The sequence below is a fragment of the Castor canadensis genome, chromosome 2 (assembly GCF_047511655.1).
Source record: "Castor canadensis chromosome 2, mCasCan1.hap1v2, whole genome shotgun sequence".
NCBI classification, from domain to species: Eukaryota; Metazoa; Chordata; class Mammalia; order Rodentia; family Castoridae; genus Castor; species Castor canadensis.
In genome coordinates, this window is record NC_133387.1 from 157347884 (window position 1) to 157367389 (window position 19506).

Genomic DNA, 19506 nt, shown 5'->3' on the forward strand with positions numbered 1-19506 from the left:
CTCGCTTTTTTCTAAATTACTGTTCTATAAAGACACAAATCAGCCAAATTTTCTTTATTTCCTCCATGAAAGGTCCTCTCCAGGACCCAGAAATTTCTTTTTTTTTATGGCAGTATTGGGGTTTGAACTCAGGGCCTCATGCTTGCTAGGCAAGCACTCTATCACTTGAGTCATACCAGCCCTTTTTGTTTTAGTTATTTTTTGAATGGGTCTGGGACAATGATTCTTTCATTTACTTCTCTGGCATAGCTGGGATGACAGGTGCATGACACCATGCCCAGCTTATTAGTTGAGATGGGGGGTCTCGCTAACTTTTTCCCTGGGCTGGCCTTGAACCATAATCCACTCAATCTCTGCCTCCTGAGTAGCTGAGATTACATGAGTGAGCCACTGTCTGGCTCCAGAATGTTTACTCTCAAAAAGAGAAAGAAGTCTCATAAATTTCTCAGATGGACTTATATATGGATCTCATAGTGTTGTACACTTAAGAACTCTATCCGTGCCCCCCGACTCCGTCTCCCCCACCTTTTTTTCCGGTGCTGGAGATCAAACCTAGGGTCTCATATGTGCTAGTTGAGAGCTCTACCATTGAGCTACACTCCAAGTCATTAGGTCTTAATATGATACATTAGACTTTGTAGACAATATATGACATGCTCAGCAGTTCATACTTCTTCAAGTTTGGACAAAACAAAACATAGAGGGAAGACTACTTTTTGTCTAGACTGTCCCTAAGCTAGCAATAAAATGGGTTACAACTCTCGTCTTTGCTGCTTCTCTTGGGTTGAAGAGTAAAGGAAGCGTTGGCCAGAAAAGAATTTTTCAAAGGCCAAGAAAAAAGCATGTATGCCATGGGCCCTGCTTACCAATTCAGCATGTTACCTGGTTGTTGGGGCTGAGGTTCAGTAGTCTCCAGGATGAGTACATGAGGTCGGAGAAGTGGTACAGCAGCCGAAGCCTGGCCCGCACAGTGTGAATGCTCACCTCTCTCAGTGCCCCGTACTGGGGAGGCACTGCATCAGGCAGGCCCAGCTGCAGAGGCACTGACACGCCTGCCCAAAAGCAAACAAGCACTTGTGAAGGAAAATGCACTGCTTTCATTTTCAGTACTTTGAAAACTTTTGAACACAGAGAACTTAAGATAATTATGAAATATGGACACCTATTCCTACTACCTTGACTCTACAATTAATATTCTGTCATATTTGGCTTTTCCACATATATATCTATTCCTCTATCCATCAATTCACCTTAAATTTTTTATTCATTTGTGTTGATTTTTAAAGCTTTAAAAAAATTACCATTATGGATACCTGGTCTTTTCTCCTTTAATTGCATTTCTCTTTGAAGAATGGAACTCAAAACAGTTCAAAGGAAGGAAGGAAGGACAGAGGAAAGGAAGGTCTTATTTTAGACCTATAAGGATTTTGTGATAAATTAAAACAAATAACAAAAAGCTAGAAACAGTCCACCAGTTTTGTTATACACTGGAGTAAAATGGCAGCAACTGGATTTGCTGAGCCAATGCACAGACATCATGTTGCAAATGATTAACTGGGGTGAGGAATTTGACATATGGATCTCAGGGTTTTTAATCTTTGTTCCTAACAGTAAGCATTTGTCACCTTCACACACACACACACACACACACACACACACACACACACACCCCGCCCGCGCACACACACACACACCCCGCCCGCGCGCACACACACAAATACTTATAGCTGCTCTAAAATTGTCAATTTTTGCTTGCCTAAATCATACATTGTCTTCTTTAGAGGCTGCAGAGAAGGACTGCTACATACTAAAGAAAGTATGTAAGTGAAGTATTTATGGTGCTCACAGCAAAGAGAATGCTCTGGTTGTGTAGGGGAAAGTGTGGTAGTGTCAGACAGATGCTAGACACATCTTGGAAATGGCAAGCAGACAGTGTGGCACAGTATTGCTGAAAGAGCAGCTGCAGGACCATGGACATTTTGTTCCTCACCTGGAGCTCTTGGTGGAACAGGTGGTGCTGTCCATGCAGCACTGTGGCAACGCCCAGCTGAGATCTGCCGAATGTTTTTCCCTTGTAGAACTGTTACTAAGGTTGGTTCTCGAACATGGTTGGTGTGGCCTAGGCCAAGCTAAGGATAAACACATAGCAATTCAATTAGACAGAGGAAGAGAACTCAAGATGATGAAATCTGTTACTATCTCTAACAAGCACCAGCATCAATAATTAAATTCTGATTTTTCTCTACCATAATGCTCCTCATAGCTCAAACTATCTCATTCCAAATCTTGCAAATTAGTCTTAACTGAACACATCCTTGGATTCCACTTCTGGAAAGGAAACAAGTTCTCAGAAAGTTAAAACAAAGCAGAATGCTCTGTAGAGCATTACTTAAAACACATTAGTCTCTGTATAAAAACAGACATATATAAAAGCATACATGGATCTCCAGATTTCTGTTCTTAGGGTCTCTGGGATACTAGTGTTTCAGCAGCTAAGTAACTCAGTCTTAGTAGGGAGGATCATGTTGAGGGAATTCCCAAAACTATCTTCAACATTAACTGTCCTCTCATTAAGACAACCTGCAACCACATTGTGAACAGTTTCCCAGTCTATTAATGTAGTGATAAGGAGGACACAGGAAGCTACTATAAATATTAGACCTTAAAGTTCACGGTCCCTGGATCTAAGGACAAACAGATCCAGAGAGGATTTATGGTGAGAAGGAAAGGTAACCCTGCATGTGGGGCTCAAAGCCACTGTTGTAACAGGCATCTCAGATGTTTCCCATAAAGGTCTCTTTTTCCTCCACGTTTAGAAGGACCCTGAATCTTTTTTTTCATCCTCTCACAATGCTTACTTCACTCCTGTGAATAATGGGATGATGAGATTTTGTGCAAAACTCAGTATACTCTAATCTTACAAAATATAAAATTACTGTTTTGTTCTTTCCTTTTTCTAGATGAACTGATGTTCCTGGGACCTAATCTCATGTACCACTATAGTAATAAGGATGATAATGACAGCAGCAAATAGTTATTTCTCTTAAAGTCTGCTACATTGCTGGATTTTTTAGAAACCACTGTATAATACTCCCTTGGCCACAATCAACACGTAACTGGACTCAAAACAAAGTAATATGTCTGGAACATTATGGTAGGTATGATTAATTTGCTAAATTATCCCTTTCACAAATGAGGGCTACTGTTGGATTATTAGACTATGAGAAAGCAGCAAGCAAGATATTTACCTGACCTTCTGAATTGCTCCCCCAGGCATATACATCTCCAGTTGATGCCAAAGCAAGTGTGTGTTCAGCTCCAACTGCTACATCTTCAATGACCACTCCAGCTAGGACAGGGATTTGCTGTGGTCGATTGTGATTGCGGGCACGTCCCTCAGGCAAGCCTATCAAACGGTCTAAAAAAAATAGCAAGAGGAAGTGTTATGGGTAACACACCATAGTCCACTTGTTTTCTAAGTAGTCATTTAACATTCTATGGTGGAATGGCAATGAAATATGTAACTTATTGGGGGTAAAAGCTGCTATTCCAGCAAGTTACACCAGATTTTAAGTAAATAAAAATTTGAAGCTTTTTCTTTACAAAATGTCAGTCTTCTTATCCTAAAAATAAAGAAAATAACACCTAAAATCAGTGGCTTTTTTCAAAAGTAGAGGCCCCTTAATATCCTCATATTTGAAAGGTCTGGCACACAGTCCAAAAAGGCCTTCAAGTTTCTTGCACTCTTTTAAAGGGATGTCATTTAGCCTGTTTTGTTCTCAAATTTCCACCCCACTTTTCTCTTTACCTTGCCAAATTCTTCTTCTTTTTCTTCTTCTTTTTTATGGTACTGGGGTTTGAACTCAAGGCCTACATTTTGAGCCACTCCACCTACTCTTTTGGTGGGTTTTCCGAGATAGAGACTCGCAAACTATTTGCCTGGGCTGGCTTTGAACTGCGATCCTCCTAACTTTGCCTCCTGAGTAGCTAGGATTACAGGCATGAGCCACCAGTGCCCAGCTGCCAAACTTCTATAACATCATCACACCCTTGGCATAGCTTCCTCCTGCCTGCTGCCGTAGTTACTTCTCCATCTCCAGTCCATGGGAACACCACACGATCTCCTGATAATGTGGCCTGAGCTCCTCCATCCCCTCAGAAACTCTCCCCTTTACCCTGGCACACCAGCTACCTGTCTTCAGTACTCCTTTCGAAGTCAACTTTTCTAAGTCTTCATCCTGTGATCACCTACCCTACTCATGTCCCCCAGAGTTCTATTCTTTTATCATTCTATACTTGTCCCTTGGTTTTTTAGAGCCCAAGAATAAAGCTTCACCTATCACCACTATGTAATTAATATTCTAAAGCTACAGCTCTAAGACCAATCTCTCTGGAATTCCAGATCTAAATTTTCAAAAGCTTGCTTGGTATTTCCATACATGTATCTAGAGCAGAAGGTCTCATTAAACATGGTGGTTATGGTTTGGATATAAAATAGCTCTAAAGGTTCACGTGTTGAAGGCATGGTCCCCAGCTGGTGGCGCTACAGAGAAGTGATTGAACCTTGAGGATACTAACTTCACCAATGGATAATCCACCGATGGGTTCATAGCTGAATAGGCTGTTAGGAGGTGGGGCCTGGTTGGAGGAAGTAGATCACTGAGGGCAATTCTTTGAAAGGCATATCTTGTCTCTCTCTCAACCTCCTATTCACCATAAGGTAAGCAGCTTTGCTGTATCACAACTTTTCACCATGATCAGTTCTATTTCACCATGGGCCCAGAAGCAAAGGAACCAAATGACCATGGACTGAAACCTCTGAAATCATGAGTCAAAACAAATTTTTCTTCAAGTTGTTTATGTTAGATATTTTGTCACAGCAATGAAAAAACTAACACAGTAACTAAAACTAAGATCCTTATTCTCCACTTCTCCATAAACTATCTTGTTTTTTATCAGTGGGATCAATGTTCTCCCAAGACTATAAACTTTAGTTGTGGTTTACTTCTTCCTCTCAACTACTTACACCTGCCACACACACCTTTCAGTCACTACAACTTGGGAAGGTGGTGGAAAGGAGGAAGGGAGAGGGAGGCCTTGGCACGGATTCTTCTAGCAAGAGTGAAAGTTCTGGAGACAACGATCTCAGCCTTCAACACAGCTGACATCTCAGTTGACAGCCACGTTCCCTGCTGGGCCAGGATAAGTTTTCAGATTTAGGAGCTAAATAAATGATGCATTTTAAAAGCCAAAACAAACAAACAAACAAAAGAACAAGTGAAGGCTCTGTCACAAGGAGCTTTAATGGAAGGGGAGTTTGTCATTCAATCAAACTTTATGAAACAGGAGTGGAAAATAGCAATTAAAAAGAGTTACAACGACTACTCAACACCCAGAAAAAAAAAATTACTCTGTTCCTGTAATAGAATGTAAGCTGGAAAATACCTTACCTTGACCAAAGGTATATACGTGACCATCCTTGGTCAAAGCAACAGAAAACTGAGTTCCACAGGCAACCTTTTTTATTCCAATTCCACAGAGAACATCAACTTTCTGCAAAATAAAAACATAAGGCACACATTTAAAAAATTTTTTTATCTTGAATTAGCACTTATTAATACAAGGGAAGGTGCACACTTTAAGAAAAAAAAAGATGCGAACAGATGGCTCATGCCTATAATACTAGTTTTTAATGAGGCTAAACTCAGGAGGATTAAATTTGAGGCCAGCCTGGGCAAGCAGTTTGCAAGGCCCTATTTCCAAAATAACCAGAGCAAAATGGACTGGAGTGGCTCAAGCGGTAGAGTGCCTGCTTTGTGAACACTTGCTTTGTAAACAGGAGAGTTCAAACCTCAGTTCCACCCCCCAAAAAATCCCACTTGAATTTGCCTACTGGCATGTACAAATTCGAGTACTGTCTCCAATAACAAAATTGTCACCACCTATTCCACCCAAACCCATACTGCTAAATGTTATTTTCTCCTACTGCTCTGTAAACTAACTGAATTTTGGGAGGAAGAGTACAGGGGCAGGAGCAGGACCTCATGTGAAGTAAAAGCAATCCTTTGGACAACAGAGATAAAAGAGAGTCCATGACCTTTCAAAGAACACTGCAAGACCATGTAAAGTCATGGGCTGCTCCTATTAGTTAACTTTTTTAGCTTTCAGAGGTGAGAACAGCTGCCTTCTATGTTCCCCATCAGGGACTTTCCTGCCTCTGCATCCTTACTCGAATGTTCATTAGTCTAGCTATTAAGATGTCAGATTACATAAAGAAACCCATTATTTTGTACAATTAGTAGACAGTAATGAAAAACAGTAGCACAGACTATATATATAGTGAATACAAACTGACTATTTGTAAATCATGCTGCTTATTAAATGCGTCCAGAAAATCCACATAAAAAACTGCATAGGAAGTCTATAGAACCAAAAAACCTAAAATATGACTAATAGCTTCTATTTGTTTATGCACTCACTTCTTTTTAAAAAAAAATTTGGAGAACTTACTTTTATTCTTGCAGTTCTATACTAAAAAAATCACTTAATCCATTTTCACAATTATAAAAAATTTAAATTCTTAAATTGTACATTAACATCCTATGACTCCAAGTTTTATTTATAACTCTTCACAGACAGCATAGTCCTACTGACATAATATTTAGTGTGAAGTCCTACACTCATATGGGAATTAAGACTAGCCAGTATCAAACTGGCCTGAAACCTGATTGTGTTCCTGGCTCAGGATATTTGCAATAAACTTGTGAGTCCAAATTTTTATACTATTTTGAAACAGGAGATGCATAATTCAGTGGTAGTAAACTAAAATAGTAGCTGCCATAAGAGGATTACAAAAAATTGCCCATGGTTTCCTCCATAAGACACTCTGCAGATTTGTCTGTAACTATTTCTTCTCTACATGAAACATAGTTGTACTGCATTCAGCCTGTCCATAGACAGAGGCTTATTCTTGAACAATTTTTATATCCACCAGTTTTGCTACTAATGGCTTACTTAAAATCAAGATCTAGAACGTTAGACATTCAAGAGTAATCAATAGATGCTTCAATATAAATTACCAAAAAATGTTAAAGGTAAATTATTTCCAACTGAGAAGAGGTACTGACATAGATGAAACTATTTTTTGTTGTTTAAAAACCAAGATTAAAGGCAGTAACTGACCTGAGGCGAAGATTTTGCAGTGGAATTTCCTAAGCCTAGTTTTCCATAGTCTCCATCTCCAAAAGCCCACACCATGGAGCCATCTGCTGATACTGCCAAAGTGTGATTTAACCCACAGGCCACCTGGAAAAGTAAGAGTACTCAGTATGGCAAATCGTTACAACCTAAAACACACAAACCTGTTTCTGAGACTCGTTCTCTACTATTGAAAAACTCGGTTATATCTCCCCAAATTTTTATTGGCTTCAACACCTACTACAAACGTTAACCAAAATGGGTCAACTAGAAATAATTCCTAATTTCCACAAACAAACAACTTTTTATTCAAAGTGAAATCTATCAAATGCTAAAAAAGATAGGAAAATATACATATAGCTAAAAAATACTCACACAAGAGATTGTCTGAGCAACGATACAGGGAAAGACAAACATTTTGCCCAGTGCTGAGACACTCTCAGTGTGCAGAGCAGTGACAATTACTGCTATACAATAGTAGCTACCAATGATGCTGCAATTCAGCTGTCCAACTCGAGGCTGCCAGACAGGAGCCACAAAAATTTGTATTGTTTAAAGATTTTATAAGAAGTTGTACTAGTACTTTATGGAGGGTTTTTTTTTAAATAAAAAAATTTTAAAACAGAGTATCATTTGTTTATTGTATAAACAAACTGACCTAAAATGTGAATTTTCACACTTTGAGAAAATATCATGAAAAATGATCAACTAGGTCAAACAAAATGTACAGAGGTTATATACAACTAGTGACCCTGGTCTTCCTGAAAGGAGGCTAAGTGCTCATAGAAGAGACAAAAAACCACAACCAGCCAGAACATCATATTGACTTAGTCCGTGCCTGTCCAATCTGATATCCCTCCAATGCAGTCACTCTCTCTGGAAGTTTTTTGTTAGAAGTATTTCCAAGGCCCAGACGGCCATAGTCACCATTCCCAAAGGTAAACAGTTTGCCATCTGAAGTTACCACTGCTGAATGCTTGAAGCCACAAGACATCTAGGACAGGAACAAGGAGAAAAAAAAGTTTGTAAGAAGAGGGGATACTAAGAAAGAAATAGATCAGTAACTTTTAGTTATTAATGGAGCAATAAACTTCATTGACAAATCAAGACCAGCATTATTCTATCTGTCCAAGTGGCTGTCCTTTCCCTGGGTGTGATCTTCCTTACCAGCCACAGGAAAAACAAGCTTGAAGAGCTGACCTTGGAATAACTGTCATGTTCTTTAGTTACGCACAGCTGAGCTAGACTAAAGAAGATAATGAATAGGGAAATTCTTTATAAATGCTAGGGAGCTATACAATATTATTTTAGATCACTAACTGATTTTGTAAAAATATGGACTCAGTTTTTGTAACAAAAAGGATAGATTAAAATCAAAGCTTTCCCTTTTTCTGTGTATCATGATCTGAGAAGCAGGACTTAACCCCCTAGTGTTTCTTCCAACAGCCTGCAGAACCCAGTCTGGATCAACCAGTCAGCTCAGGAAAAAGAAGTCCATTCTAACACTAAAGCCCATTTAAATGTCTGACAAGCTCAAGAATGAGTCTGAACAACCCCAAAATAGAGGGTCTTTTATAATGCTTGTGGAATCCATTTTTACTACTATTTCCTGTTGCATAAATTTAAGAATGTTATTCAATAACTAGTATATTTACATTCAAGGGCAAACTTATCCATGTCCTGCCTGACCTGCACCACTTCTTCTCCTTGTAAGGCCTCAATCTGCCTAGGCCGCCGCTGCCTATCGCTGTTCCCATGGCCAAGTTTACCGTAGTCACCATCTCCCCAGCTAAAGACTTCACCACTTTCTGTCAGGGCCATTGAGTGCCCATCAGAACCACAGGAAGTCACCAGCTGGGTCACCACAAAGCCTGGAAGAGAACAGAAACACAACAGGTGTCAACTAGATATTAAAACTTCTCCCTTTATTTGCAGCTGCTACAGAATGCCCTCAGAATTGAAAAACACCAAAATAGTACTGTGGAAATAAAAAAATCATTTTTAATTTTAAATGAAATTTGTAGCTGGCAAAATTGGGACCACACACATAAGAAGATGATAAGGAAAAGGAAAAGAATATATCAGCAGTTAGTCACTAAGGATTGTATGCTAGCCACTTCTACAAATGCTTTACATGGATTGTCCCATTTCCTATTTTTACACAGAATGTAGGAGGCAAATATTAATATTCTCATTTGCACAACTGTAGAAACTGAGTCACTAGGAGGTCTAGTAGTTTGTGCAAGGTCCCAAAGCCGGGACCAGAAGGAATGGATAGGAATTCAGCCCATGTTCCCATTCCCATCGCTGTATTCTTCCTATCCAGATCTCTACGACAAAAACCTAGAATTTCCCAGGAATCTGTTCTGAACACATTGTTACCAATAATGTTTTAAGTAAAAGCATTCATTTAAAAAGTCCTCTGTGCTCCCTGGGTAGGCTAAGGAATCAGGAGCACTCACTTAGAGAATAAGCCAATGCTCTTGCAATAGGTTCTCTAAAGGTATTGTTTCTCTAGGTCACACAGAACTCTGCCAGAGATGCCCTTTAAAGTCATTAGCACATCAGTGTATCTCCTTATGAAGTGATTTTTAATTCTAATGCAACATATATATGATTGATACTGCTTTTAATAGCTGCCTAAATTATACTTTCACAATTCTAAAGAATTGGTTTATAATCTTTAGATCTCAAAAACACTTATTTATATTATATATCACTGAATTCTAGCATTGCTGTTATAAATAATTTATAAAATAATGTAGCTTCAAATATATGCCTATAGGCATATGTAGGCTGTATATAAGCCTAAATTTGAGCTCAAATACAAGTAAAACCCTATGATTTCATCTAACAAAAGTTTGAGAAGAGTTCCAATAGAAGCAAACATTCCTACATTAGATAGTAGTTTCTAACTGTTTTTTACATTAAGGACAATTTTACCTTGTAAAGCTGAAATAACTGTCAGTACATGAAGGTCATCTGAATTTCCTTGTCCTAATCTGCCATAACTTCCTTCCCCACAAGCCAACACTGTGCCATTGGCCTGGATGACAAAAGTACAGTTCTGACCACATATGACCTAGTATAAAAATACATAATTAAAATATATCCTTATTTAGTTTTAACATGTAAACATTTGAAATGTTCCAATGACACCAAGGATACCTTTATCTGTTCTTTTATCATTTTAACTAAAGGGGAAAGACTGATTAAATTATTGTTTTCCTATAACCTTTGATTACTATAAAACTGCTTACTTAATCAAAATACATAAGAGGCCCATCTGACCAGGATAGTTTAGAACTATGGGATTCAACCAACTGTACAGAGTTAATCCAGAGAAACAAAACAGATAAAAGATGAAAGAGGAAAGAGTGACAAGAAAATAATAAAGACTGGCCTAGAAAGAGAGAGAAAATTGAGGGGACGCATACAAAGAAGAGTAGTGAATTCTGAGACAGCTGAAATAGAAAAGAATAAGAGAGAAAGTAGTAGCCTCAAGAATGGTTTGGAAATACAGTACCAGAATTATTAGAAGCCGGGAGTGGTGTCAACAAAGAAATGTGATGTAACTACTTCCTGGTTAAAAATCCCAGGAAGTGGCCAGGTGTGGTGGTTCACACCTGTAATCTCAGCTACTTGGGAGACAAATGTCAGGACAATGGTTCAAGGCCAGCCTGGGAAAAAGATAGCAAGACTCCATCTCAACTAACAAGCAAGGTAGGGTGGTGTGCACCTGTAGTACAAACTACATGGGAGCTACAGGTAGGAAGATCACTGTCTGAGGCCCACCTGGGACAAAAGCACAAGACCCTCTCTGAAAAACAACTAAGAAAAAAAAGGATTGGGCCATGGCTCAAAGGGTAGAGCACCTGTGTAGCAAGCAAGAGGCTATGAATTGAAACCCCAGAACCTCCCAAACAAAAAAGATCTCAGGAAGTTTATGACCCTCAAAGGATAATCATTAATAGGAGTATCTAAACCTCGATGAAAATGTGCTGCACAGGCCTAATGCTGTATGATGTTAATCTATTATACTCTGAAGCAAGAAAAATTGACAAACTTCTTAACAAGATGTCTTGAGTCTGATAAAAACCTTAGCAAGCTTTTATTTGGAGGCTATACATCATGACTTTCTTTAATGAGCCCTTATAATAGACTATGAAAGGGGTAAACTTTATCCCATAATAAGTTGCTGACAGCAAAGGAAGAGAATTCTGAGTCCCAAGTTTCTTCTCCATTTTGTACCATTAGTTACCTGTTGGGCCTGTGAGAATGAGGGAGCTGCAGCAGGCACCATCACATTTCTTCCAGCTTCTGCTAGCTGTCCATGTCTGCCAGCACCCCACAGGTAGACATCACATTTACCTCCCAGGTGCCAGTCCTAGAAACACCAAAATCACCAAAAAGTTAGAGTCACCCACTTGTTCAAACAAGAATGTTCTGAGTACCAAGTGTGTGCCAGTCTCTAAGAGACACATTAGGACACAAAACCATAGGGATTTAAAATTAAAGACTGACTTAAAAACCACCATATAGTTATCTTCATCTTTACTGACCTCAGGTCTGGAAGTTGCCCAAGACATAATTTGTTCATCCATGCCATTAATCCACTTACTGTTATCCTGTAAGACAGGGGACATACATGCCAGGATCAATCCTGCTTTGTTCTTCACTAACAACAAAATCTTCTAACAAAACAAATTCTTCTTCTCAAAGAAGAACATGGTAATACTATGACAAGTCAAGAAATTTTCATTATTGTTGTTGTTAATTTTGTTTTTGCTTTCAGAAAGGATCTTGCTATGTTGCCCAGGCTGGCCTCAAACTCCTGAGCTCAAGAGATTCTCCTGCCTCATCTACCCAAGTAGCTAAGACGATAGGCGCATGCCAACACACCCAGCTAGATCAGTTTTATCATAATTTCAAACTTGATTTTATAGATTGCTAATATTTGTCTTTATTATAAGTATTTTCACCATCACTATTACTATCATTACAGTCTTAGTGATTCAAAGCTAACTATGTTTTTGGTGCCTGGACCAAATGGACTCAGAAGGTCATTTCTTGATTAAAATATTCTATATTTAGATAATTTTCTTCAATTCGTATTTGTCTGTTTTATATTGTATTTACATTTATATGTACAAATGTTTGTATACACAAATCTTAACTAATTAAAGTGGCTGATAGATCAGGTGCTGGTCTGCACTGCCTACAAAGGCATTTTATCTATATGACAGTTTCTAGAGTTGGATACTTTCAAATATAATTAAAAAGAAACAAGAGCCAGGCAAGATGGCACACAACTGTAATCCCAGCTACTCAGGAGGTGGAGTAGAAGGATCATGGTTTAAGGCTAGCCTGAGCAAAATTAGTATGAGATCTTATCTGAAAAACAAACCAATAGCAAGAAGAACTGGTGCATGCATGGCTCAAGTGGAAGAAGTACAAGGCCCTGAGTTTAATCTCCAATATCACCAAAAAAAAAAAGAAAATAAATGACAACTTTAATGCTCTCCCACATTTATTTGATGCACTGATTAAAGGCATGATTAAAGTGTCAAGTAAATTAGAATCAAGGTATGCCAAATAAATTAGAATCGATGTGTGGTTTATGTAAATCTCACAACTTGAGTAGAAGAAATTGCTAACATATACATAAATAAGGCATTGAACAAGCACCTATGATAAAAGAAATGGAAACATATGGGACTATGTCATTGAGAATAATTAAGTTTACAAGACTCCAAGGCCATTATATGATCAAACTCTAACACCACAGGGGCCTGCTATCAAGACTGGAAATGACCATCTGAGAGAAAAATACTTTCAATCTATCTAAGGGCATTCTTCTAACAAAACTTTACTAAGGGTTTGTTGCATGCCAAACACCTATGATACAAACTCAGCTACAAATAAAAGCAATTAATGTTATATTTACCATCAGGAATACTAGTTCATCCTCTGGAACAGGCTCTAGATCTGGAACGGTAAAAGATTCTGGAAACTGTGCTCCATTGGTCAGAGCTTCAGCAGCTTTAATGGTGGTTGAGAAGCATTCTAACCAGGCCCACTCATTTGGATTCCAGGATGCAGGATCAGGGAGGCAGTTCTGGTGATGAGGTGGCACTGGAGGGCTACACAACAGCTGATCCAGATGAAGTCCCACGGCAAGGGAAGCTAAACATTGCATGTAGGGGCTGTGAACAAGCTGGTCACCACAAACCACATGAGGCTGAGAGAAAATGCAGGGATAGCATGTTGAGGAGCCTGTGGCAAATATTCTAAATTAACTTACTTTGTTCTGAAAGTCTATAATCATATTTTGGTTTACTATTTTTAAGGTTTTTGCTTTTAAACAATTTTAAATTTACAGAATCACAAAGTTAGTACAGAGAATTTCTATACTCCCCATTCAATTTCCTCTGTTACCATCTTACATAGTCATGACACATTTATTAAAACTAAGAAACTACTGTTGGTACAGTATTAACTAAACCACAGAACTTTATTTATTAATTTATTCTTTATTTATTAATACCTGTTTTCTGCCAGGATCCATCCAGGATATCATATCAAATTTAATATTTAATTCATTATGCTTTCTTCTTGATTTAAAAAAAAAAAAAAAAAGGCAGCCAGGCCAGCATGGTGGCTCAAATCTATAATCCCAGCTATTGGGAGGTGGACATAGAGGTGGGGCACAGGATCATGGTTTGAGGTCAGCCTAAGCAAAAAAGTTTGCAAGACCCTACCTCAAATCAATAAAAGCTGGGCATGGCGGTGCATGCCTGTCTTCCTAACTATGTGGGAAGCATAAATAGGAGGATCATGGTTCGGGTGAGCTGGGGCATGAAGTGAGTCCCTATCCTAAAAATAACCAAAGCAAAAAAGGGCTGGGGGTGTGGTTCAAGTAGCAGAATGCCTGCCTAGCCAAGTATGAAGTCCTAAGTTCAACCCCCAGTATGCATGTATGTATGTATAAGTAAATAAGGACATAACTAAATCACAAAGACTTGCCCCTTCTCACATTTCTTCCTTTACCAAAAAACCCCTGGAAACCATTAAAGGAAAATCTTTCCTTCTTTTATGACACTCCGTAGTCATGGCAGAGCAACTCTGTAAGAGACTGAGGAGGTGCAGATAATAAAACCTAGGCAAATAACTCAGTGAAATTAACTAGGTGTGGTAAAATCTCACTTTATTAATGTAGCTTAGCAAAAAGAACAACTAATTTCTTTAGGTACAACTGACTTTATCTGATTCTTCCCAAATAGCTGTACTTATTTTCCTCAGACTTCATGTTCTTAAGGAAATAAATTCAAATCCCAAAGCACCAAGCACCCACAAATCTCTAAGAATGAGTATAATGAGTTACCTTTTCATAAGCATACTGCTCCTGAAGCATCATGGGTAGCCGCTCTAGAAATGCTCTCATGCAGGGAGCCATGTTTAATCCCAGAACACCCTGTTGTTTCAGTGCTGTTCTACAGGTTGCTAAAACATGATTGGCAGCAGCCCATTCTGCTGTACAATTCACAACCAAAACATCCTGGTAGAAAATAAATCATGCTACATGATAAATTTGTTTAAATAAAAGACAAAAGAAAATGCTATCACCATTCAATCTGAAAAATTCCTTCCAGTAATTTCATTAAATAATTAGGCTTATTAGACTTTTTACATCCAAAAGGATTGTCCTTTTAATGTCTATGGAACTTCCAAACATCCTAAATTTTTCTAAGTAAAATGAGTGAATAAGACATAATCATAAAATCTGTAACTCCTCATCTTAGCTGTCAATTATTTGCTATTTCATAGGATTTGTAAGACAAAGTATACAGTATTTATCGCAAAAGTCTGACATGACCACAGAACACTAGAGGAACTAGCCCTTAGTTTACTGAGGAACACATCAGCAAAAGTGACAGGACTGCTCTACTCTGGCTATATGGTACATTTACACAGTTCTCTATAGCCTAGGGTATTTCAGAACATATTCTTAATATTAAGTTAGCTTTTTAAATTTACTTTTAATAGGAATATTCATGAAGCTTTATAGCTTAACATCTTTTAGTCATGTAAAATATAAAACAAAGCAGTACACTCATTGGCTCTCATCATTAAGACTATGAAATACTGCAGGGGCTAATATATCATAGAATTCCTTCACAGCAGGGTGGCTAGTATTTTTACTAGAACTTAAATTTGAAAGCCAAGTATATTTTGCATACTTGACTTAGATGTCTTTGAGACGGTACTTCTTTTGAGAGAAAATCCTTTTGAGATAGTTTAGTGTTATATCAAAAATCATGACAGAAAATCGAAATGCACCTGGTATCTTCCAATGGAAATGAAATCACTCAATAATTTTTTATCTTTTTGGCAGTACTGGAATTTGAACTCAGAGCCTCATACTTGCTAGGCAGGCACTCTACCACTGGAGCTGTGCCCCCAGTCTAAAATCACTCTATAATTAAGCCAAAGCCCAAGGGATAGAAGAGTACTAGACAATAAATCAGACTTAGGTTTTCCCATCCACTTACTAACCCCAAACTGTGCCCTGCTTAGCTTCCAATACCAGATGAGATAGGGTTCATTCAGGATGGTAATGGCCTGTAGTCAAGATCTGGTTTTAATTCTCCTTACTATTCTTATTGTCTAACTACCACTAAATAATTGCATTATCTTGCGCAAATAATAATCTTTCTGGATATTAGGCTTTTGTCCATGAAGTGAGGTGCTGAGACTATGATTTCTAAATTATCCTTTTGGTTCACTATAAATGCAGTATTACCTTTGATCTATTTGAGCAAGCAGCTACTCCAACTTCTGGAATCCATACCGTGGTCTGAATGGCTCCTGAACCTATCACAACAGTTTGCAAGACAGAGCCATCCTAAAATGAGATGTATTTATTAATATCTGTTACTTAACATCATTGACATTTAATATTTATATTTTATAGTCACAAAAAATATTCTGAAATCTACACTGAAGCTAAATTTAACAATGTACAACTGCCTACTTACTACTCACTCTTCTAGGGTTTTGATGACTTTAAAAATATCATTGATAAGAAAAATAAAGGATGGAGGATTTTTTTTCAGGGCAGAGGATTCTTAAAGGAATTTTATTTTTTAATAAATATTTATTACATAATGTTTATTACACAAATATAAATATAATATGTGATAAGTATATATTATATAACTATACATATAACATATATAATAAACATAAGTATTATATAAAATATTCCTAGGATTGGTTCATTTCTAAAGTTTATGTAAAAATATTCCTAATCATAAAAATAAGAGCTATATTCTTACCCTTAAAGACCAAATGTTCATAAGCCCTCCAAGTCCACCAGACACCAGGGCCAACCCATCTGAACTGAAGGCCACAGTCCGAACCGGAGTAATGTGTCCCCGCAGCTGATAAACACATTTGGCTCCTGTTGATTTCCTATATCCATCCTGCAATTCATCATTTTTATCATACATAAAAATTTAAACAATTTATAGGTTTAAGAATTACAATTCACACTCAGAAATTTTGCGTTTCAGTAGTATTGAACAGGGAGTTGGGGCAGAAACACCTCTAAGAAAGGTTAGTGAGCCTAACTGAATAAATAATAAAATATCAGCCTGGGTCTCCTTTGACAAAGCTGAGTTTCACCCTTTTTGATACATTCCCAAACTAGATTTCTGCTCCTCAAATTGGCAAAAATGATTTAAAAGTTTCAATATCGCTTAGATATAGGAAAATTTAGACTTCTACTTTTTAGCCAGTGGTTTAGTTTTAAAATTTTAGCTTTATGTACTCTTCATTTTTATCCCATAACACCTGTGAATTGTATGTTATAGTTCCACACAAATAGTTTCCTTTTTTGTTAGGTGATGGTTATATGTATAACATATGTTTAATTAACGTATTTGTTTTGTGGGTTTTAAGGAGTGAGACAGGTAAGGCCAGTCCACAGAGCTACTCACTAGGACAAAGAGCAAACCAGATTCACCTTTAGTGTTCCCACTGCTGTGATATTTTTCTCCTGTTATGAAACTGGCTACTTTTTCCCTCCCTCTTCACCTTTCTCTCCACCCTTAAGCTCCCTCTTCCTTCTATTTATGAGACAACAGTATCATATGTAGTCATTCACCCAAAGACCACATCCGGGGTACTTCTTCCAAGGGTTTTTCTATTACAGACAAAAAAGAGAGTAACAGAGATTGCAAACTGGTAATTCAGAGATACAGTATGATTAGCCAAGTCAGTGTCTTAAAGAATTTTAAGTTAGGTGTCAGCATTTAAAATTGGGAGATTTTACTTAAAATGCTAGGTTTGGGGCTTATATAAAAATAACAACCAGGTGTGGCTGTGCACAATTACAATCCCAGCTATCTAGGAGGCAGAGGTAGGAGGATTGTAGTCTGAGGCCAGCCACGGGCAAAAGTAGGAGCCCCTATCTGAAAAATACACTATAGTAAAAAGGGTGGGGGTAGAGCCCTTGCCTAGCAGTTGGGGTCCCTGAGTTCAAAGCTCAATACCACCCCTAAAAAAGAAACAAGCAAAATTAGACCCATACTCTGTTAACAATATAGGTTTTCAATTCTAGGGGGTGACAATCAGCTCTATGGCAGCTTGCTCTTTATATAAAGCATGTGTGCTTCCTTAGTACTTTTTTGTTTTGTTTTGCTTTTTACTTTCTCCACATCTTCCAACTCCCAGCTTCATGAATTTATATTGCTTGTCTACATGACTCTGTAAGTAATTAAACTTATAACTCTTGTTTACAAAAAAGGATTCATTCTTTATAGGTAAAATTTTGAAACTGGTAGGAGATACTTTTCATGGGAATATTCCATGGTGTTATGACTACTTCACTGTACCAAAGATTTAATTTAGGACTTGTCTATTTGTAGCATCAATTCTATTCATCACCATCATAATGATCATCACTCTATAAGCATTAAATATTGTACCTTAACAAATAATTATGGTGTCTCTGACTTATAAAAAGTTAAGCAAATTCAAGAGAGCACATAAAGTATGACAATTATTTATATTTCCCTAATGGATATTATCTTTTGGGGTATGGTATTGAGTACCTTCACCAACCAAAGAATTATTTTAATAACATATACTATTGATGTTTCAAATAAGGGCTTCAAAAACACCAGTACATTACCTGGCAACTTGATTCCTGGTCCCACCATCCTTCTGAGCTAGTCACATTGGTCTGTGAGGTATCTTGTGGAATACGCCAAACACATACTAAGCCACTCTGACAACCACTGTAAAAAATTGATCACATAAGGAAATTACATACCAAGTTTCACACTGGAAAACTGCTGTTTATTTCTCTCAGGTGATATTATTAACTGCTAACAAAAGGTTTAAGACTACTGAGAAACCACATTTATAATAGTCTATACTAATATAAAAATGAAGACATACACAAAAATTTATAACATACGTAGCCATGAGTAACTGCAACTTGGATCCTTTTCCTGGAAGGCTGCACCAAGCGATGCCATTTACAATAGATGGATGACAGAGTGAATGTAGACAGTGCCAGCATCCTGAAATGGGCCCCCAGAGTTTCACATTTTCTTCTTTGGCACATGTCATAAGAATATGACCTGTTGGGTCCCATTTCATACTGACAAGAGTATCCTTAAAATGGTAGGGAGAGGAAAAAAATCAGTAGTGCACCTTCACAAATAAGTACTTTATATTCAATAATTCATAACCTGTACTTCTATAACTGAATTATTTTGAAATAAAAATTTTATGTCCCACATATTGCCATTTCATTCCTAATCACTAGATCAACCTACCTGTTAATATAGTCTGCATTTTGTGTATTTGTTACAATCAATGCTCAATAAGTATTAAGTTGAATGAATTATGAAATTCTGACTCTGAAAGGATATGCTAGCTTTCATTTACACACGCATTTGTTAAGTCATTTTTACTGACTGGTAAATCATTACAGTGTGACAAAGAAATTTAAAAAAAAAACATAAAGCACCTCTCACAATCAATAAAAAAAGTTTATGAAAACCTAGAACATGTTTTGTGTTTCTATGGTCATGAAACCTTTCTACATGCTCCAATTTCTAGTTTCATGCATTTCTGTTACCTGCCTAGGTGGCCTTGTACATCTGAAGTGGGAACCTCTGTTTAAGGTAAAGGAACCACCTTCATGAGTGGAATTTCTATCACTAATGGAGACACTTTGAACAACTGGAATTTCAGAGTATTCCCATTTCATTGTTTTGGTTTTACTTCTCTCAT

General features: G+C 37.6%; 1 protein-coding gene across 14 annotated transcripts in view; it reads right to left on the bottom strand.

The window, feature by feature from the left end:
* The window catches only part of Herc1 (HECT and RLD domain containing E3 ubiquitin protein ligase family member 1), a 218121-nt gene that overhangs the window by 11789 nt on the left and 186826 nt on the right, over positions 1-19506 (bottom strand). For 13 of the 14 annotated variants that reach the window (XM_074066147.1, XM_074066154.1, XM_074066158.1 and 10 more), the window contains 16 exons: positions 18683-18882; positions 18395-18500; positions 16536-16682; positions 16001-16102; positions 14582-14755; positions 13145-13438; positions 11760-11825; positions 11459-11584; positions 10141-10279; positions 8887-9068; positions 8036-8191; positions 7183-7305; positions 5451-5553; positions 3249-3418; positions 1991-2129; positions 883-1052 (listed from right to left, as the gene is read on the bottom strand). In XM_074066147.1, the coding sequence (XP_073922248.1) occupies positions 883-1052; positions 1991-2129; positions 3249-3418; positions 5451-5553; positions 7183-7305; positions 8036-8191; positions 8887-9068; positions 10141-10279; positions 11459-11584; positions 11760-11825; positions 13145-13438; positions 14582-14755; positions 16001-16102; positions 16536-16682; positions 18395-18500; positions 18683-18882 (2397 nt within the window). Of the gene's footprint in view, positions 1-882; positions 1053-1990; positions 2130-3248; positions 3419-5450; positions 5554-7182; positions 7306-8035; positions 8192-8852; positions 9069-10140; positions 10280-11458; positions 11585-11759; positions 11826-13144; positions 13439-14581; positions 14756-16000; positions 16103-16535; positions 16683-18394; positions 18501-18682; positions 18883-19506 lie in introns of those variants that run through there. The other variant, XR_012445504.1, reaches the window with a different exon arrangement.